Raw genomic sequence first — 19,906 nt, forward strand, 5'->3', positions numbered from 1 at the left:
TAAGCTGGTACATGCCTTGGAGCTCTGCAGATGTAAATTGTAGAGAAGCTTTAGAAGGAACACTGTATAGTGAAAGCACATAATGGATTTTTTTTGTGTTATAGGCAGATGTTGAATACTTGGGTGAATTCTTTCTGAGCCTTGGCTCTGAAGTTACTTGATTTTGACTAGGACTGGATTAAGAATTACCAAAGTTTAAGACAGTTTAAATTAAATTAAATTAAAAGGGAATTTTGTATGCTTAATAAATGAAGTTGTTATGAATTGTCTCATCATAATAGGATCTTGCGTTACCAGAGTTGTTATCCTTCCTGGCACATCTGTCCTGATAATTTGCCCTTGGAAATCTGGTGTTAGGGAGGTAAATTGCTTGGTGCCTCCTAGGGTTGGATCCTTTTTCGAAGCTTTTTTTTTTTTTCATTCTCTGCCACTTTTTCTGTAAGTGGCAGTTGGTTTGACCTCTGTGTTCTGATCCATTTAGTTTAATATTTTGCCACTGTACCTTGAATTTCACTGTCCCCTTCAATTTAATCTTTTCATATTTGGGCTGTGGAGACTTCCAAGGTCTTGAGCTGTTCTGTTGCCAGCAGACGAGGTAACTTCTTCAGATTAACATCTATAGGCTACTCAAGTGCAGGGCAGAAAATTCAGCATTGGCTCTTCCACTGTCTTTTGTAGCTTTTGGAAACTTACTTTTCTTCCTAAGCCTTGTTCTGAAATTTGTCTTTTTGACATGCTTTCTCTTGAGTTAGAGTGAAAATGGGCTGGGGGCAGAGCATGTACATTGCTTAGCACAATAGGTTTTCCTTCTGGATAATACTGAAATGTCACTATTAAGCAGCATTATGCAGAAGGAGGGATGATGTCTCTCATGGGTTCTGGGCTTTGCTCTCTCTAGTTGTGTATTCAGTACCAAAGTATGGGAATGCTTTGTAGAGTTACTCTTTTCCTTAAAACATGAGATCAATGGCATTTGAGAAAAGAGGATGAAAGAAAAGATGCTCAGGAACCTGGTTGCTAGTACTTCACTCTCCTTAGGAAAGGTGGAAGTAAAGGGATTCAAGCAGAATTTTTAAGACTGGCAAAACAACCAATGGAAAGAAGCTGTGTACAAAGTGTATAGTTGAAACTTGTTATTTCTGATTGCTTAATAGAGAAAAGTATCATGAAAACTGATAAGCTTCCTAGAATTTTTATCCTTCACCCCTTCATGAAGATTTTGAGGTGAAATATATACTCCAAACAGATATTGAAGTAGCATGTTTTAGTAATCTCCTTGTGATCGTCACAGTGGGAACTGCAGAGTACAAAATAGTTTAAAAACTTCGTCTTTCCTCAGCTGGCTTACTGAGATCATTAAAAGAATTGGTTCCAATATTGAGGGCTGTGTGCATAAAAATTTGGACTGTATTCATATGGAAGCAAGAAGCCAGGCACATTTCCTCTCTTCCATAATGGTATTAGCTAATAGGAATGAGCTTGGCCAAACTGAAAAGGAGTGTCTCAATACTTGGAAATTGTGTTCATCTACAAAACATGTTCCCTTCATTTTTGCAGAGTTTCCCAGTCTGCTAAAGGTGCGGTGGATACACTACAATGGACACAGATGATTTCCCTCCCCCACCACCAGAAGGTAATTGAAATAGTTTGGAGTTTAAAGCCAATTTTTCTGTAAGAATTTAATTATCTTCCCAGCAGTGATTTTACCTCTGCAGCATTCCCTTTCCCCTTATTACCCTAAGGCTTGGTCCCAGTGGTATTCTGTTGAAATATGAGCTCCTGTCATCTACCCTGTTTTGTTCTTGAACTTCACTCGCTGCTGTAGTTAGAGCATGATGGGAAGAAACCTGTAAGCAATTGGTCTTTGCAGTCCAAACCTGAAAATGCGTTTTCTACGGCAACTCTGTGTAATCAGAGCACAGACACTTATGGAAGGGTATTATGGGTGCTGGACTAAGGGGTTCACTTTGTAAAGTTTACACTCAGTGCCCCTTGCCTGCTGTATGCTGGTAGCTGGATGGCCTCTGGTGTATCCTAGGTTTCTGAAGGCACAAAGGTAGGATCTACAAAGACACTGTGTCACTGCCTTTTGTGTTTATGCTCTAAGAGAACATTGCATGTGGCGATTTTTTTATGCTGTTTGATTTCCTGTAAGCACATCATTGTGCTTGCTACTACGTATTTTAATACTTAACAGGATTTGGCTTTTGGTAGTTGGGTGCTGGGAGACTTCATAGAAGTGCTTGATCTGATCATCCCCAAACATAAATTTATGGAGACCTGTGGTTGAACTCAGTACAGCTGCTCTTATTTCAGTTAAGTTGCTATTATAGTTTGTACAGATAGTGATTTTTCTGTAAAATATTTTCCATTCCTTATATAGGACAATATTACTTATGGACTTACACTTTATTACGTACATTGATATATGTATATATTAATATAAATAAATAATATACATTATTGCCTATAGGACATTTCACTTATTGTTTATACAGAATTTACATGAAGCCATTTGAATATAAAAGGATTTTTAATCTTATTTTTGTGTAGCCGTAACTCTTTAGGAATTTGGGAATTGTCATTGTAGATCAGGACTGCTTTCTCTTTTGTTTAGGTACTGCCACAGAGGTCTGTTACTAGATACTATCTAGAGAGTTGGGAATGTGAAAGAAGGAGAAACTTGTGTAATCACCTTTTAATGGGTTAGATTTCTGGCCAACGTTATTGGCAGTTTCATTTATGCTCTGAGATACCACTGAGGTTATTGTTGGCAACAATTCCTTGGCTGTCCATGTCCTAATCCATGTGGTCAGGACCCTGAATTCAGTTCAGTTTTGTTTAGTGACAGTTACTGTGAAACTGTCTCTACTGGATAATCCATCTCCAAAGCAGTGTAGTGCTGTAGGGGAAGAGTCATCCCTAAGGAATCAATATTTTCACTTGAGAGGAGGTTGCCGTTTTTCAAAGACAGCCAATAATTGTGGCAACAGCTCCAACTCTGTGCAGCATTTCAGCTTGTGGGATACTCTTGACAAGATTTCAGGGTGACACAGTTAACTATGATTCCGGAATTCAAGTTCTTTCTCTGCAAAGGTTTTTGTGACATGTAGAACTATGTGTATCATGTCCTTATTTTCAGACATGTCAGTTCTTAATAGGCTGGCATTAGATTTAACATAAATTGAGATTCTCCTCTACCCAATCTTGTGTCAATGTCAATTGTTACTTTTTTTGGGGGTGGGATTTGGAACATGCTCCCCAGAGACCAGCACCAAGCCTGACAAAATTCACAAGATGCTTGGTTAATGCTCTCAGGCACATGGTATGATTCTGGGGTGATCATGTGCAGAACCAGGAGTGGGACTTTGATGAGCTTTGTGGGTCCCTTTCAACTCAGAATATTCTGTGATTTCTCTCTCATCTCAAAAAACTTTGTCTGAAACTAGTGGAACTTGTATATTTTTTTAGTTTACCATTGCTAACTCTCTTAAAACCATATTAAAGGGATTATCAGTGAAGATACATTTTAATAATTACACTAAAAGACATTTTAGTTCACTTTCTAGATAATTCTCATGACCTGTTTTGCAGGTGGAAAAGAAGTGAGGATTTTAGGGCCGAGTATGACAGCAAATACACCTAACAACTAATAATTGAAGGTTTATTTTGCATGCATATACACTGGCCATCCATGGGTCTGTTCAGGAGGGGTGAGCAGCACCTGTCAGTGCCTTCAGACAGTGGGCACTTTGGTGGGTTATCCTAGCTCAGAGTGAGGGTGCGATTCCTATTGAGTCCAGAAACCTTTGATATACCATTAATTTTTTTTTTTTTTTTTTTTACTTTTTGCATAATGATTCTAAAATCCCACACTGGGCCCACAGATGAAATCAATTGCTTTTTCTAAAAGAAAAAAAGTTCTTATGATGTTTTGGGAATTTTTTTGTTTACTTATTTTTTTTGTCCTAACAAAGATAGCTGTAGTGCTGAAAGTCATGTGGGCTCCTTTCTCTCTACAAGTGTATACCTTGCACTATAAATCTCAGCTTTAGTCTTGTCGAGTAAGTTTTCTATGGTTTTGCCAGGTAAATTCTCCAAACTTGTTTGTATCAATCCTAATACATACAAAGGGGAAGAATAGCAATAAACCTTCATCTTTGCCACGGGGAAGTTGTAAGAAAATAGATGAAAGCTCCAGGGTTAAATAATGTGTTTTCATTAGCCATAGCCATCTGAATCTCTACCTTGTTTAAGTTAAGATACAGTAAAGGTCAGTAGTGTAGCTGCTTCTGCCGCTACTTGATAAGGAAAAACAACATGTGATAAAAGAATGGAATGTAACATATTTTATTTGTTTTCATTTATTATGCTTATGCAACTTGTCTGTTCATAGGTGTTTGGACATTCCATTCATGCTAATCAGGTAGTGGCGAGTCTGTGCTAGTTACCTTTTCCTACCTCAGAGCAAATTCAAGTAGTGTGTAACTTGGAAAAATTATTGCCTGTGTGTTCTGTCCTCTAGATTGCTTTAAAAAGAGCTGCTTCTTCTAGCCATGGATTAGCCAGGATTAAAAATTTCCTGTGTTTTTCTCTATGTATGTTGAGGGAATGTATGGTTTAGCAACCAGGGAGCAGTTGGAGTGGGGTAGATGCAAAGGCTTCCTTGTCTAAGAGCAAAATCAAAGAAGCACTTCCAAAATGGATACTTGAGATGATAGTACTAGCTCATGTTCCCTGCTTTAGTGTGTCTGTACATATGAATTTAGGCATGAAGTGCAGACATTTAAGATTTCTTACAGAAAAGAATTCCATGGCTATCTTGTGGAATAAAATAGAGGATGATTCTTGTTCTGTCAACAACAACAAAAAATCCTTTCTTAAAAGCTAAATGAAAATGGCAACTTTTATTGTGGCTGTAAGTTATAATCATGCTTTTAATTGGTTGTTGTAAGGGAGTGTCCTTAACCAAACCCATTTAGACAAGAAGAGGATATACTGTGGACTGCAGACTATGGAGGGAGGAATTACAAAGCTGGTAGTTCTGAGAATTTGGAATCACATTGAGTCTCTCCTGTAGAGGACTTAACCTTCACTCTGAACAGCTGGGACTGGATGTTAATGTTAGGATGGTGTTTACGTGTGATGGCCTGTACTTGTGCTATTACTGCTTTATTAGGAGATGTCATGTCTGGCAGTTTTTCATTCCTCTACTTGGAAAACATCTGGTGATCTTGCAAAGTGGAAGTCCTTTTCTTTAAGTGAGGACTTGAGAGGTGTTTATCAGGGCCTGTTTCCAAAGGAAAGCCATGTTTGTTTGCCTGGCAGGATGGATACCTGAGAAACAGCTTTTTGCACAAGGGAGACTTGGGGGAAGGGAGTGGGGTGTACTTTCTATGCCAAGGAGGCTTAGTTTTGGATTTTCATCATCTCTTAATATGTCTGTCTCTCACTCTTTCTGGTACATGGCACTATGCCTCATATGATTTCTCTGTGAAAACTATTAAAAAGCATTGGGTATATTTTATCATACTGAGTATACTTTTATTTTGTTTCCCAATTTTAGAAAATTAATGTAAAAGATATGTTAAAATTTTAAAGTGAAATACTGAAATTTCAGTGTTTGTACTAGGACATTGTGAGAATTTATTTGAATGCATAGTCTTCATATTACTGGCAAATACTCTTTTTACTGAGAGAATCAATTATAACTCTTCATTTGAGGAGCGTGAGAGGTGTCCTTAAGGACCAAGTGTAGTGGAGAGCTGGATGTTCACTCAACTACACCATTGTCACCAGTGCCTTGGGTAAAGCTAGATGAGAAACCTTGTCATGCCGAAGTTTGGGATTTAAGATGTTCTTCAATGAAATGAAGTTGTTTTTTTCTAAAACTGGAAGTAGACTAAAAATATCTCCTAGACACCAATTGTAAAAGCATTTTGTACACCTTTCTATATAAAAAAATCAGCTCTCTAGAGCTATGAGTGGGATATTTCTTTGTTCCTGATATGGAGACATGTAGAGCAAGGAATCCAAGGACTTAAATCTGGATATCCTGTATGCAATTGAGTGCTGTGATTGTGTCTTTCCGCAGTTATTTTTTGTTGTTTCCCTGTCAGGGCCAGAACACTAAAATAGTCCTTGCTCCTCTGTCCCTGAGAAAGAAGTCTGGCCTGAGTCCTTGGGTAAGAGTGAAGTAGAAACAACTGTGCTCTCGTAAAAGTTTCCACTGGGATGACCTTACATATTATAAGAAAAAAATCCCTAACCAAACAAAAAACCCCACCAACAAACAAAAAAACCCACCAACCCCAAAAACCTGAAACCAAACAAAAACCCCACCAACAAATAAAAGAATTTTTATTAGCTCTAGTAAGGAGCTGCTGGACTGCTGCTGTGTTTTGCTGCAGAGATGACTGTATTTCTCTGCTGTGGGAGCTGCTTTTTATTCTGTGTCCTATATGTATTTCTTTCAGATTATTTAGTTACCTTTTCCACTATTTAGTGCAAAATTTCGTAGTTTATTTGTGTTTTAACAGTTCTAAAAAGCTTATTTTTTGACTGAGACAAGAGGTGGTTAAATTGGGCTTTTTAAATACCGGCAAGGGAAACACTTGCATGTTTTATGATTTAGTTTCTGAAAATAAAGACTGTAGAAGACCCTATGATTGTATTTATTTACTGTGATTGGGAAAATAAGACATTGTTTAAATTAAACTGCAGATATGAAAGGAGTTGGTCTTGGACTAAACGATATTGTTAGGTATCTATTTTCAGCATACAGACAGTTACAAATGATTGCAAAAAGGGAGCCAAGATTTCAGAAGAATGAGAACAGAATATGAATTGTAGTTATGAATAGCTCCTTGTTTTTGAAACTGGCAATAGCTTGCTGGTGTCTGACATCCCATCTGTAACAGAACAATTTATTTATTTCTGAAGGTCACATTTCTCTCAGTAAATGAAGGAAAATGCATTGTTTAAGGTAAGGATCAATTATTTTATGTGACAATTCAGACAAGCTGTGTAATGAAGACTAACAAGAAAATTCCCTTTGCAAAAACCATTTGTGGATGATGTATTTTTTCTTCTAGCCAAGTATATTTAAGTGTTGGGAAAAACAAAAAATAGAAAGGAAATAAATAGATGAATAAATGGCTTATTTCTGGTTTTAGCAGCCACAAAGAAAACACAATGTACATAGATATAATTATATCTCATTTTATTTTGAAGAAAAATGGTAAAAACTTTGCTAGTTGTTTAGAACATGTTAAATTATGTTACTGTTATTGTTTTCTTGGTAGGTGACTTCATTCTTTGGCGCGTATTTGGTGTTTTCCTTCTGAATAATAAGATGTAGTTGTTTTGTTGGGTTTTTTTTCTGTTGACTCAGCTGGTCTTTAAGGTGACTTGACTTTACTTGCTATCTCTGTGCAGGGACAAGGCCCGGACTTCTTAATCAGAAAGAGTAGATGATGATGAGATAAAGGCCTTTCAGGAGATTGCAGCAAAACTTGATCATTGGTTGTGGTGGTAACTACTGTTGATTGCTTAAAAAACCCCCAACAATTGTAAAGGAATTTGTACTGATTTTTGGATATTCTTCCAATGAGCAGTTGAAACTAAGCTCTGAAGTTTTAATTTCAGTGAGCCAACATGTAAGAAGAGGGTGAGTTATTTTTTTTCTATGCTTCTTTTGCCTTTTTAGGACTTGTATCTATCATTAGCTGGCTGGGATAAATTGCTGGCAAAAATGGAGGGTTTTTTTTTTATTTTTGGAGTTCTTTACTTCTGTTTCACTGAACACAATAAATATTCACTAACCATGCCTAAAACCTCTGTAATGAATCTACTCTAGAGTTTACAGAAAGATTCACTTTTTTAATAAATTGTTATAATTCTTTTATCTTGTGCATGAGCACAGATAAAAGCTTGTCTGCATTGTAATAAATAAAGTGTATAAATTTTTGAATGACACATTTGTTAGGTGCTGCTTGCTTTTCCTACATGGAGGAACTGAAACTATGCCTAGCAATCTGAGGAAAACATACTTGTTAAACATTTTTGGGAGAAGACTCTTCCAACCTTATGTGTAGATTTTCTTTTTTCTTCCTCGTTGAAATCATCTTCCCAGCCTTGTCATATTTCCATTAAAATGAATACAGAAGATGATTTAGTAGGTCAAAGAAGGGTTGTTGCAAGAATATGTCTGACTGTTAAATAGTCTGTTGTTGAGTTCAATAACTTTGTTTAGGTGAAAGAATGATAGTTTCTGGATAACCTTATGTTGGTAGAAGTTTCTCAAGGGGCTGGAAGGAGAGATGCCTGTGCTCCTGTGCCCATGGGGATGTCAACACTGATGCGTGACTTCCCAGTTATTACTGCAACCCTAGGGTATATTACCATGTCCCACAGCCGTAGGGAGGAGGAGAGAAGATCCAGCAGGCAGGAATTGTGCAGCAAGTTTGATCTATTTAATTATTTTACAAACTCTTTTATAGACTTTTCTCTTCGTAGTCTAATTGGACAAAGGATCAGCCACCCCTTGGGGGTGATGGGCTAAAATCCTAAAACATTGTCAAAATACTTTTCTACTGTACTATAAACAAGACATTTCAAGGCTGCAGGTGTTTGGTTGTTTACATAACTCTGCCACCTCTTCTGTGAGAGCGAAAAGTCTCTCACGGGCTTAGAAAATAGCAAGAAAATCCTTGCTAGCAGCATTTTTGTATCTACACCCAGTCTCTGTATTTCCCCATTCTGTATGTTGGCAGGGAGGGACAGAGGGAAATGCAGGTGCTGCCCTGGGAGCAGTGAATTGGTTAAGTGTAGTTTGTCCAGAGGATCTTAGCAGTCTCCTGTATCACAAAGGGAAGTAGAATTTACTTTGGCTGGCATTGCTGTTTCCCCATCTATATCAGATGGTGACCCACTTGTATTTGCATGAGAAGAACACTTGCCAGCTGTATGGGGTCTTGCTGAGATGCAGCTCATTTTCCCACAGCAGCTCTCTCAGATCCGGCTGGCATTGGCTCTGCTGGACATGGGGGAAGCTTCTGGCAGCTTTTCACAGTAGCCACCACTGTAGCCCCTGCACTACCAAAACCTGGCCATGGAAACCAAATACACAAAACAAATTCTTAACAAGGTGTAGTGGTTTGGTCCAAAAGACTCATTACTGTTTATCTTCTGTGAGATAAGAATTAGGAGAAATGCAAAGCAGGCACCAAACTTGAAAGAATATAAAGAAGTTTATTAACAGACCTAAAAGAAGAAAAAAAATTATACCACACCTTCAGAACTCTCCTCCTCCCCCCACCTTCCTCCCTTCTCCCACTGACAATGTGAAAAGACAACCCTTCAGATGTTCAGTCTGTTTATCACTTCCGTAATAACCTTGTTCAGTCCATTTAGGAAGAGAAGTCTCTTCTTCCTCATGCTATGAAAACATTATCACAACGAGACAGCCGCCCACTTCCAAATATTGTTCAGTCCATTTAGGAAGAGGAGTCTCTCTGCCTGCATGTGAGTCCCTTCCCCCGACTTGCAGCTTTTCCCACAACTGCTTTTGAGGGTCCACTCTTGAAGTTTTTTGGGGTACAATTTTAAGGTTGAGCCGTTCAGAAACAAAAACAGAGGCCCTTCTCCTTCCCTGGGAGCAAAGGGTCTTCCTCATCTTCATTGTTAGGACTATCTCTGGGAGCATCTCTAGGAACTGAGGTTTCTCCTTTCCCATATGGAGCAAAAATCCTCATCGCTTCCATCTCTCCCTGTCCAAACTTCTCATGAAATTACAGCTGCGTCAGCATCTGCCTATCTCAGCGCAGGTGCTTTTGCTTACGAGTTGAACACTCCACCCCCCCATATCTTCATGAAATTACAACGGGATACTCTGATATATCATAGCTTCACAACAGAATTTCAGCTTTAAGCATCTCCTCTTTCTCTTCCCTCAGGTTTTCAGCTCTTCACAGCAGTAAAAGGGTTAATCTCACCCAGGCCTTGCAGCTTTGCAGCTGGAATGTTGAATGTTGCTTATCGCAGTGGAGAGGGGGGAGAGCCGAGCCGCTCCGGCTGCCCACGGCAAGGCAGTGGGGGGGGTTCCACGGCTGGAACAGGTCCATCGGCTTCAGGATGGCCGTGGCCCGGCCCGGCCTGGCCCAGGCAGGGCCTGGCCGGGCCCGCTGGCCCCCACACGGGGCCCGCAGCCACCTGTGCCAGCGCCGGAAACGAGAGAGAGCTTGGAGGGGGAGTTTGCCTATTCTTAAATGTGGATAACAGAGGTGATCACAACTTTAAGTGGCTTAGAGAATTGTCCATATTCAAACTGGCCAGCTGATAGGTTCTATCAGTTCCCAGAGGAAACTGTAAGCACCCCTTAGCAAGGACATCCCTTCCAGGACTATGCTTGCTAACCTATGACACAAGGTGCTTTATATGGGAAGAAATTCCTTCCTGACTTCCATGTGGGCTGGCTGAAGGTCTGAATAGTGATGTTTGTTTGTGGCGGTGATGCCTTTTCCTGGTCTTAAAATCAAGAGTCAAACGCAGATAGAAGGGGAAAAGGGATTTTACCTTGGGATTTATTTTAAGGATCCTTAGGTGCACACGTCCAGGTCAAATGCACCAAAATGCACACCCAAAAGATCTGGTATAACATTATAGGTTTTACTAATTAGCATATCTATCAAAAATTCCCCAATGAGAGGCTTGAGTGAGCCCCCCTCCCCAAGGAGCCTTCCCCTGGATGGTTCTATCTTAGTTTACAGAATGTGTTCTGGAGAGGATTTTGGGGTCTGGGGCACACTGATGTCTAACTACAAAGCTTCTAAAATGTTTAGTCTCTCAGCTTGACAAACAAGTCCAAGAATGTAGGCAAAAAGCACTAAGAATACAGAAGTTGTAAAAAAAGATATAACAGGGGTATAAAAGAAAAGGCAAAAATCTTCATGGCATCAGTGGTTTTCTTCGACCAGTCTTGCAGCCAAGGCAGAGCTTCCTTCCCTCTCCATGGCTAATGAAAGGAGGCAGTGAAAAGGGCTCTGAGGCTGTTGAACTGAAAGGTCCCAAGGAAACACCATTGTTGCCCAGTATCCACTAAGGTGATAGAATTTCTGGTACAAGGTGTGTTAAAAGGGTACTGTAAAACAGGATTTTTGAGAGTTCCGTGATGTAAGAATTACTGTTTTCATGAGTTTGTTTGAATTCCACAGGGGTTTTTTTTGAGCTAAAACAGGACCTTACTGTGGTAGGGCAAATAGGATCAAGATGTGTTCAAACAATAATTAAATACTAAGAAAGGGGATGCTTTAAAACTCCCTCCTCATTAGTTGCTGGGGTAATGGATTTGTCATATTTTTGATATATTATGCTTAGTTCACAAATCAATCTATCTGAATAGTTCTCTTTAGGCTGGGCAAAGGGGTAACCAAAGAAATGAGGAAGTGAGAAGCCAGCTGAAATCCAGAATATTTCCAGTATTGTCCTGGATTTACGGGACATAACCATCCTATTCTAGTTTATACATTTTTCTTTTTTAGTAAAAGATACAGTAAATTGCTGTAAAATGTAATACCTAGTTTGTTTCTTTGTCCAGAATTCATCAAGTGGAAGAAACAAATAATTAAATCTTAGTTATTTTTAAATGTGTGAACAGGTTGCACTCCATTCTTGGAGTGTTAGATGGAGTTATAATTGTTGGGAAAAAGAAACCTTTGGCAGTGTGTCCAAAAGGACAACTGGATTCCTGGAGCTGCATGCATCTTATGATCCCTGCCTGGGCTGTTGCTATGGAGGTGGGCTGAGTGTATGAACAGCTCTGTGTCAGCATCTGTTGGAAGTCAGATGCCTTTAGGTGTTCTAAGTGGTGCTTTTGCGGGGTGCCAGCCAGTGCTTGAGTTTTGACATTGCTAGACAAAGGGTTGTTCAGCCTGGACAGACAGAACAACAGTGATCCAGGATTTAGGCATCCCTTTGCCAAGTCATTTGAAGGTTCAGTCTAGGAAGTATGTACAATTGCTGGCAAGGTGGAGGAAAAAACATGATCCAAAAATGAAGTAAAATCGTTTGCTAACTTCTTAACCAGAATGTGTCAGCCTGGTAGAAAGATGTTGCTAGAATGATCGAAGACCTAAAAACCCAAACTTTTGCTCTGGTTAGCTTTCAGCTTTTCTTTAGTATGATAGTCAGTTTATGCACCCAAGCTGTATGTTTTCTTTCTGTAGAAGTGGAATCCCATGCTTCCTGTTTTAGGTCTCCAGGGTGTGTCTGGCTGCCTTCTGCTTCATAGAGTTCCCAATTACTTTTAAAGAGCTTTTGGTCCAAGGTATTGCCAGATGATACAGCAGTTTTATATTGCTAATTGGAATTAAACAGACTGTATTAGAGAAATGCGTATACCTCAAACCATTAAACAGCAATTGCTTCAAAGTAAAAGTAATTATTTGGAAAACTAGATATCAATAGTTGATAACTGATAGAAAAAAGAAGTGTAGAAGTAAATAACAAGCCAGACTGCTCTCACTGGTGGGAATTTCCTTAAAAATTGTTATTTTTTCATAAATATGTTGACTACATGGTCAAAACTACATTTTCTAGATTTTTTTTCTGTTTTTCCTTAGTATGTCATTTGTAACCTATGGTTAGCCAACATGCTCTGTCCTTGCACTGCCAGAGCTGGATATTTCATTTTCTCAATGACATCATAGTCTTCTGCTGTTTGATTTCTGTTTTATTAAAGCTCTCTGGTTTTCCTATTCCCGGTGTGGGTTGTCCATTTGGCAGCATGTCGTAGGTGAGTTCAGCGGTTCGTGTGCGCAGTAGCTGAGGCCGAGCCTGGCTGCACAGCTGCCACCAGCACTGAGCTCACCAGCAGACGTGTTGTACCTCAGCTCAGGTGCCTGCTGGCATTTATACCAATGCAGACGGGTGACCTCAGGGGTACTAAGGGTCAAGTGTATTCATATTCCTTAAATACTGATGGAAAGCTAGTAGCCTTTAATATGGATAGATGTTTTTCACCATAGAGAGTGATCTCTCATGTATTTATGCAGAATTCCAAATAACATCTGACTAGGCTTTCCTTACAGCACCAGCAGAATTTCTTGGTGAAATTCTAATGTCAGAATGTGCTAATATGGTGCTGAGGTGAAAGAGACATCCTCAGGACCAGGCTTGGTCTGTGTTTCTGGTGGTGGCAGACAATACCAGTGCCACCAGTGTGAGGAGTAATTAAACTAAATGGCCACAAAACACTGATTTTACTTAGCTGCCTTTCTGCCTATAGGGTAGTCAGTACTGAAAAGTACCTCGAGGCATTAAAAAGGAGTGCAAGTCTGCTGGTGTTGTTCCTGCTTTTCTCTGGACAGCCTGGTTCATGTTTTAATGCTTTTATTTTAGACTTCTGATTTTTTGCAACTCAGTTCTTCTAAATTTCACTTAATAAGAATTAAATTTTAGTGCTGTGAGTAGTTTTTAAAGTTCAGAATCTTTTTGCTATTTGTAAATCTTTCCTAACATCCACAGACCTGGGCTTTATTTCAAGGAATGCAATTTTTTTTGTATTAGGCATGCTGTTGTTAGCAGTCTCTCTGAAACTTGAGCAGGCAGATTCATTACTCTTCCGACTCTGGTTTTGAATTTGTTTTTTTATCCAGAAGAATAATATCTGTTGTGCATGCCTAACAACATAATTAGTATGTAATGTGTGTATTTGCAAAATACTAAAGAGGCATTTGTACTTTTTTCTTTGTTATTTATTTGCAGGAAAAGCCTGTTAATTCATCTGGTTTTGCTTTTGTTTCCATCACTGGAAACACTTTTTGCATGAATGTATACTGTTTAGTTTGGTTGGGGTTTTTTGGTAACTGTTTCTACAGAGACTGGTAATGCTGACATTGTGCTCTCGCTTTGGATGTGCGTGCAAGCTGTGTGTAATTAGCAGTGTGCTTGTACCACAGGAACATGGGTTCCCTGCAGTGCCAGCTTAGCACAACTGAGAGTGCAATGGGAATGAAAGTCCTTGGCTCTGATCCGCTTCCCATGGGAGGGAGTGCACACTCGTGGTTTTGCATACACAGTTTTGTCCTAGGTGTATATTTTCCCCCAGCAACATAGATGCTTTCCACCTGTGTGACTGTGCGAAGAGGTGATTTATGGATGCCAGTGGTATGCTGGTGGATGTCATGCGTGACTGGGAAGTGTCAGTGAAGGGCAGTGTTTGCAGAAGCACTTGCTGGTGAAGGTCAGCCTTTCTCCTGCAGGGTCCCTCCTGCCCTGCCCCTGAGCGCTCCCTCTGCGCAGGTGCTGGTGCAGGTGTCCTTTGAGGAAGGGCAGAAGAGTGATGTGTCAGCTCAGTACCAGCATGAAAGAATATTTAACTGCAGTTTTCTTTCCTGGAACTGAAGAACTAGTGGTCACAAGTGGGAGAGTGGGTTGAAAATACCATGTTGCTTTCTAGCTGTGGGAATGCAACCTAAGCAGTGCTTTCAAGCTAAGAGAAACAAGAGGCTGTCCAGTGGCAACAGAGTTTCTTGAAACCTGTCTGCAAATTCCTGCTGAATATGAGGCAACTGTTATTTTACAAAGATTTACAAGTTGGCCAAATCAGGAAGCTTCTGCAGGCATGAGTGTTTCCTAGCACAAGGTTCACCATCCTGACAAACACCAAGCCTCTGCTAATTTCAGAAATTTCATCGGAAATGATAAATGAGCAACTTGAGAGCCCATTTATCCTGGAGCACAGTCAGCAGGGTGTGTTTGGCCCCACATGGTTAGTTTTACTAAAAATAATGGTAACTTTAAAAATTCAGTCATTTCTTAGTGTCTGCATGCTTTCAATACTTATTTCTACAGTACACTTCCACAAGGAGCTCGGCAGATTATAATTGTCTAGAAGTACAGGTCTGTAAAGGGAAGTGTATCTCATCAGAGAAATCTCTGGAATGTATCAAGGATAAATAATAAGCATTTAGATTGCTATGTCTGGCAGTTTGTTTTGACTTGTAACCTGTGTAAGTTAGCAAATTTTATAATACCTAAAAATATTCTGGGATAGTAACATTTAAAAATTTTTTTTTTACTAAAAGGTTTTGTGTATTTCAAGACACTCAACTATTTGTAGAAAGTTGAAACATTTGGGGAATTCATTTGAAAAAAAGGTAGGTCTTTGCAGTCCTAAGTGTCTTGTTGCAATCCAAAATACATGAGTAAAAAAGATAAATGTTTTAAAACTGCATGTTGGATTAAGAGCAGGCAACTCCTGCCAGTCTGTTTTAGGTTCAATTGTACCCATATTTTTTCACTAAATAATAATTAGATATATGTCATTCACAGCATTGTACACTTATTTCCTTCATTGGTCATATGGTAGAAGTGACTAAAAATGTTTATTGAGTCTTCTAAGTATAATGGATGCATTTCCACTTTTTGTTCCATAATAGCCTGTGAACTTTAAAAAAAAAATGAGTACAACTGATTGCAAAGATGACATTCCTAATTATACAGAAGCCTTTCATTTCTAAAAATATTTTTCAAACCTTAAAACACAAAGTATTCATATTTCTTGGTGGCAGCATGCCTGTTTATGTCCAGGGCTTCCAAGTTTATTGTTACTGTGCCCCAGACTGCTGAACTGTTTGTGCTTGGGCTTCTATTTCACTCTTCCTTTATCATGGTTTTTCATAGAAGAAACTCAGTTTTGGGTCATCATGCATTTACGAGATTGCAGGGGGAGGACAGACTTTTGGGGGGCTTTTATTATTTCCGGTGTGTTCAAAGTACACTTAATAGAAGTGCAGAGCTATTTTATCTTATTTCTGTGCCACTAAAATAAACTGTTTAAGAAAACTATTAATGAAGCTTCACTGACTTAATCTGGGCTTTAAAATTAATATCACTCTTTTAACTCCTTAGCTGTATTACACTGAACTATAAATAATTTGAGGGTAATGGATGGGAAAGCAGATGGTGCCAAGAATGCTTTGCAATTGGCAGAGCAACCAAACATTTTTTAAATTTGCTTGTGCCCCAGCAGGTCTCTGTAAACACAGCCTAAGTGAGCTTGTTTTTGAAGTAAACTTAAGAAATGTCATTTCACTGGCTAAAAAAGCACAGAAAAAAAGTCATAAATCTGTGTGCTGTGCACAGTTATGAGAACATGTATTCCTTTTTCTGATTCTAAATTAGCACTTTCATACTTAATTTAACTTGAAGACAATTTTTCCATTATATCAGACTTTTTTCAGTCTTGAAAACTCCAAATAGAAATTTTTAGAAATGTGAGAATTTCCCTGAAGCATTTACAGAGCTTTCAGAGTGGTATTGCCCTAAGATGAAAAAGTTTAATCAATTATTGTATTCTCATTCCTCTGGCTGGCACACATAAAGCTAAGGATGTGAGTAGTGGTGAAAGGGCAAATTGGATTTTTAGTAACTAATTTAATTATTTGAAGTAATTCCAGACAGATTCTGTCATGCTAAGCATTGTGTGATTATTACTTCAGAAAAAAAAATATAGTACATTTTAAAATTAAGGAAAAAAAAAAAAAAAAAAGCTGTCCTCTGTGTGTTTTTTGCAAGGGAGGGTGCCTTGAAAATCCCCTCCTCACACACCCACCCACCCACCATGCTCCCCCTCTTCCCCCCCTTTTTTTTTTCTGCAAGAACCATTGCCTCATGCACTTTTTGGCTTGATCCTTTTGATTTGCAGATAGAGGGTAGGAGGAACTCGGGCTTTCTTCATGAGCATGAAACTTTGCAAGATCTGTGGTGGTATTTAGTAGCCAGATTCACCCTGGGCCTAACTGCTGTCTGTCTTCCTAATTGTAGCACTTAAAAAGAGCTTTTGTCTGTGTGTTGTTGTGACATAACACAAAGAACTGTGGAAAAAGTAGGTATTTTCAAAACAGGAATTTTTCTTTTTTTGTATGACATAATTTGTATTTATCTGCAGTTCTGATCAGCTCTTAAGTTGGAGCAAAAAGCCCCCATCTTCCTTTTATTTTATTTTTGTTGTTAAAATACTTTTTCCAATTGAAATAGTATGCCCTTGATATTAAAAGCTTAAAAGGAGAATATTCTTATTAAATATGGGATGGAAGGTATCTGTAAATTTAAAAGGCTAAAGTTTATGCCTGCAGAATGAAACAAATGTAAAAGTGATGCAAAGCTGAAATATAGTTTTAAAGCTTTCTGAACGGAGGATATTTGTTTGTGTCCTGTCTGCCTTTTTGACAGACATGTAATCTTTCTTTTTTTGTGTCTTTTTGTAATCTTAACCTGCTGTTCCATCAGTGATGTGATTACAGGATCTTTCCAAGCTGTAGTGCCCATTTATCAGGTTCTGTTCCTTGTTTATGATACAAAGTAAAAGTTTTTAAATGAATAAAGCAGGGCAGTGTTAACAGCCATAACAGAAACAAAAAATAGGTGACACATCCAATTTTTTTTTCACTCAAGTTGAGAAGACATCTTCCCCCCCTTTTGTTTCTTTTCCCCATTACACAGTCAAGCAATAAGTATTGCAATTTAGTCAGATGGATGCTAAATCAGGAAGAATGCCATGTTTGTCTTTAATCACTTGGAAGAGCTCTGAAGAATTTCTTGCATCTTTCAGGAAAATAAGAATTGCTAGTGGACAAAGGAAAAATGAGAAGCCCGACTTCATACAGAAGAATTTTTAAAAGGAATTAATCAAAATGAAATTAAATGTCCTGCTGCCTCAGCCATAACCCATGACAATAAATGCAGGATAACCTGTTTTTTTTGTTCCTTACTATTCTTGCAATTAGTTCACTTTTTCTCCTGCAGAGAGGCTGCATGAAAGATCTTGTTATTTGTGGCTGTGGTAAAATATGCTGGCTCAGCCTGCCTGAAGAAACAGAAGCCTTGGCAGGAATGCTGATTACCATGACAATCTAAGCAGTCTAGAGCTTCGGGGTGTTGTGGGTTTTATCATAAAAATAAAAAATGTGTCCTGGATGGTAGGATAGCTGATAATATCATCATGGTGCTGCATATCCAGTTGTCATTGCAAGACTTTATTTTTCATTTTGTGTTACCTGAGGAGGGGGAGGGGGGGACCTTATCATATTCAGGTAAATTTTTATAACATACTTGTGTGTTTACATCTTTATCTATTTTAGAATATAGTTTTGTGCAATATGTACAGGAGGGGGTTTAAGTCTTCATGGGTTTTCCCCACTAGCATGGAGGGAAACTGCCGTGTATTTTTCCTGCTCCCTTTCCCCCACCTCACGTACAGTGCCAAATCTGTGCTACAGCATCTTTGCAAGCAAAGACAAAAAAACCCCAAACCCACCCTTCCTATCCATATTAGGGTGTTGTTATTTCAGCCATTACTGCCTCAAAGGTACCCCACCCTACCTTCATCAGAATTCACTTGTGTGTGGTAATAGGGCTGATGGCATGTTGCATGAGGTCTTTGGTTTAAAACTGTCTCAGATTGGAGTAGGAAAACCAATCTGCTGGTCTCTAATGGAGTGTGTGAACTAAGTTATTGTCACTGATATTTGGACACTGTTAGGAAAGAATAGAAAGGAAAAATGACTTGAAGTTATAAATTTGCAAAGTCCCTGTGCAAATAAATTCATCTGTGAAGTTTTCTCATTTAAAAGTTGGCTTTTTACGTGTTTTCCTAAAAACTTTTGGCTCATTATGACAAAAGCAAGGGTATTTGCATTATCCTTTGTTAATTTCTTTCCAAGTAATGTCCTTGTTTACACTAAAGGATTTATTGAAAACTGCATGAGGTTATCAACACATCAATGAACTTTTCTTCTGTGCCAGTCACCTCAGAATGTAAGGGTTCATTGTATAAGCTTCATTTGTAATGTGGAGCATTTGCTGGTCCCATGAAATCATTATTAAGAGCAAACAACCAAAGGTATGTCTTTTTACCCAGTTCTAGAGCATGGACCGAAAGCCACAGGTCTGAATGATGAAGAGGAGGACGAGGGAGAACAGTTTGACTTTGATAGTGGAGATGAGATACCAGAAGCAGACAGGCAAGCCCTTGTGCCACCTATTCCCGCTCCTGGAAATAACATAGAGCACCCAGAGGCTGGTGCTGCAGGTAAGTCAGCCTGTTGGTCTGCACCTCCACTGGGCTAAATAGTCAAGACTCATCAAAGGATGCCTTTTCTTGTCCATGCAATAAAAGTACTTTAACAAGAGTTTTCCATGACTGAATGATTGGTGTTTGTAAATACACACATGCTGGGTTTATTTTGGAGCAGTTTGGTGGCAATGGAAGGCAGATGCATAGCTGTTATCGTTATTATCTATAGTAATAAGGCAATATGAAAGCATAAAAATACCACTCAAGAAAACGTAAAAGGGAAAAAAAAGAAAGAAAGAGAGAGATAGGGTAAGAGTAGGGAGATACATAATTGCCACCCATAGATCTGCGATGAGACTTAATTGAAGTGATGATTGAAGGTCTCGATCTGTCCGGAGGTGGGGGGAAAAAGCCCACAAAATACAAAGTCCAGTGGGTTAATACGTTCTCAGGTTCAGGTGGGAGTGCCCAAGCATGTCCTCTGTGGGGGGGAAGTATTACACTGTCTTTTGATCATGTGCAGTTCTCTGGTGGAAGGCCTCAGGAATCAGTCTGGGGGCACTTCAGGAGTCATTGATAGTTTATGACCTCTTCTAAGGCAGCTGCCTCTCGTGTCAGTAAGCCTGTGTGTGAATGGGACCTTCCCTGGGAGGAGGGCATGTGTGTAAGGGAGGGCAATTTGGTGTGATAAAAGGCACAATCCTGTCTCCACAAGGTCTGCCTCTTACCAGCCTCAGAGCCCAGTTTGTAGCCTCTGGTGGTGATAAGTTCACCCCCTCCGTCTTATGCAGAGGTTTGTCATTACACACCCAAAAACTCACCACCTTC

General features: G+C 39.1%; 1 protein-coding gene across 5 annotated transcripts in view; it reads left to right on the forward strand.

Moving 5' to 3' along the window:
• Positions 1-19,906, forward strand: part of ARHGEF10 (Rho guanine nucleotide exchange factor 10) — a 112,202-nt gene that overhangs the window by 12,096 nt on the left and 80,200 nt on the right. For all 5 annotated transcript variants that reach the window (XM_032104586.1, XM_032104587.1, XM_032104590.1 and 2 more), the window contains 2 exons: positions 1,558-1,633; positions 18,923-19,093. In XM_032104586.1, the coding sequence (XP_031960477.1) occupies positions 1,597-1,633; positions 18,923-19,093 (208 nt within the window). In that variant the 5' untranslated portion in view covers positions 1,558-1,596. The remainder of the gene's footprint in view (positions 1-1,557; positions 1,634-18,922; positions 19,094-19,906) is intronic.

Source organism: Corvus moneduloides, chromosome 3 (assembly GCF_009650955.1).
Source record: "Corvus moneduloides isolate bCorMon1 chromosome 3, bCorMon1.pri, whole genome shotgun sequence".
In the NCBI taxonomy this organism is placed as follows: Eukaryota; Metazoa; Chordata; class Aves; order Passeriformes; family Corvidae; genus Corvus; species Corvus moneduloides.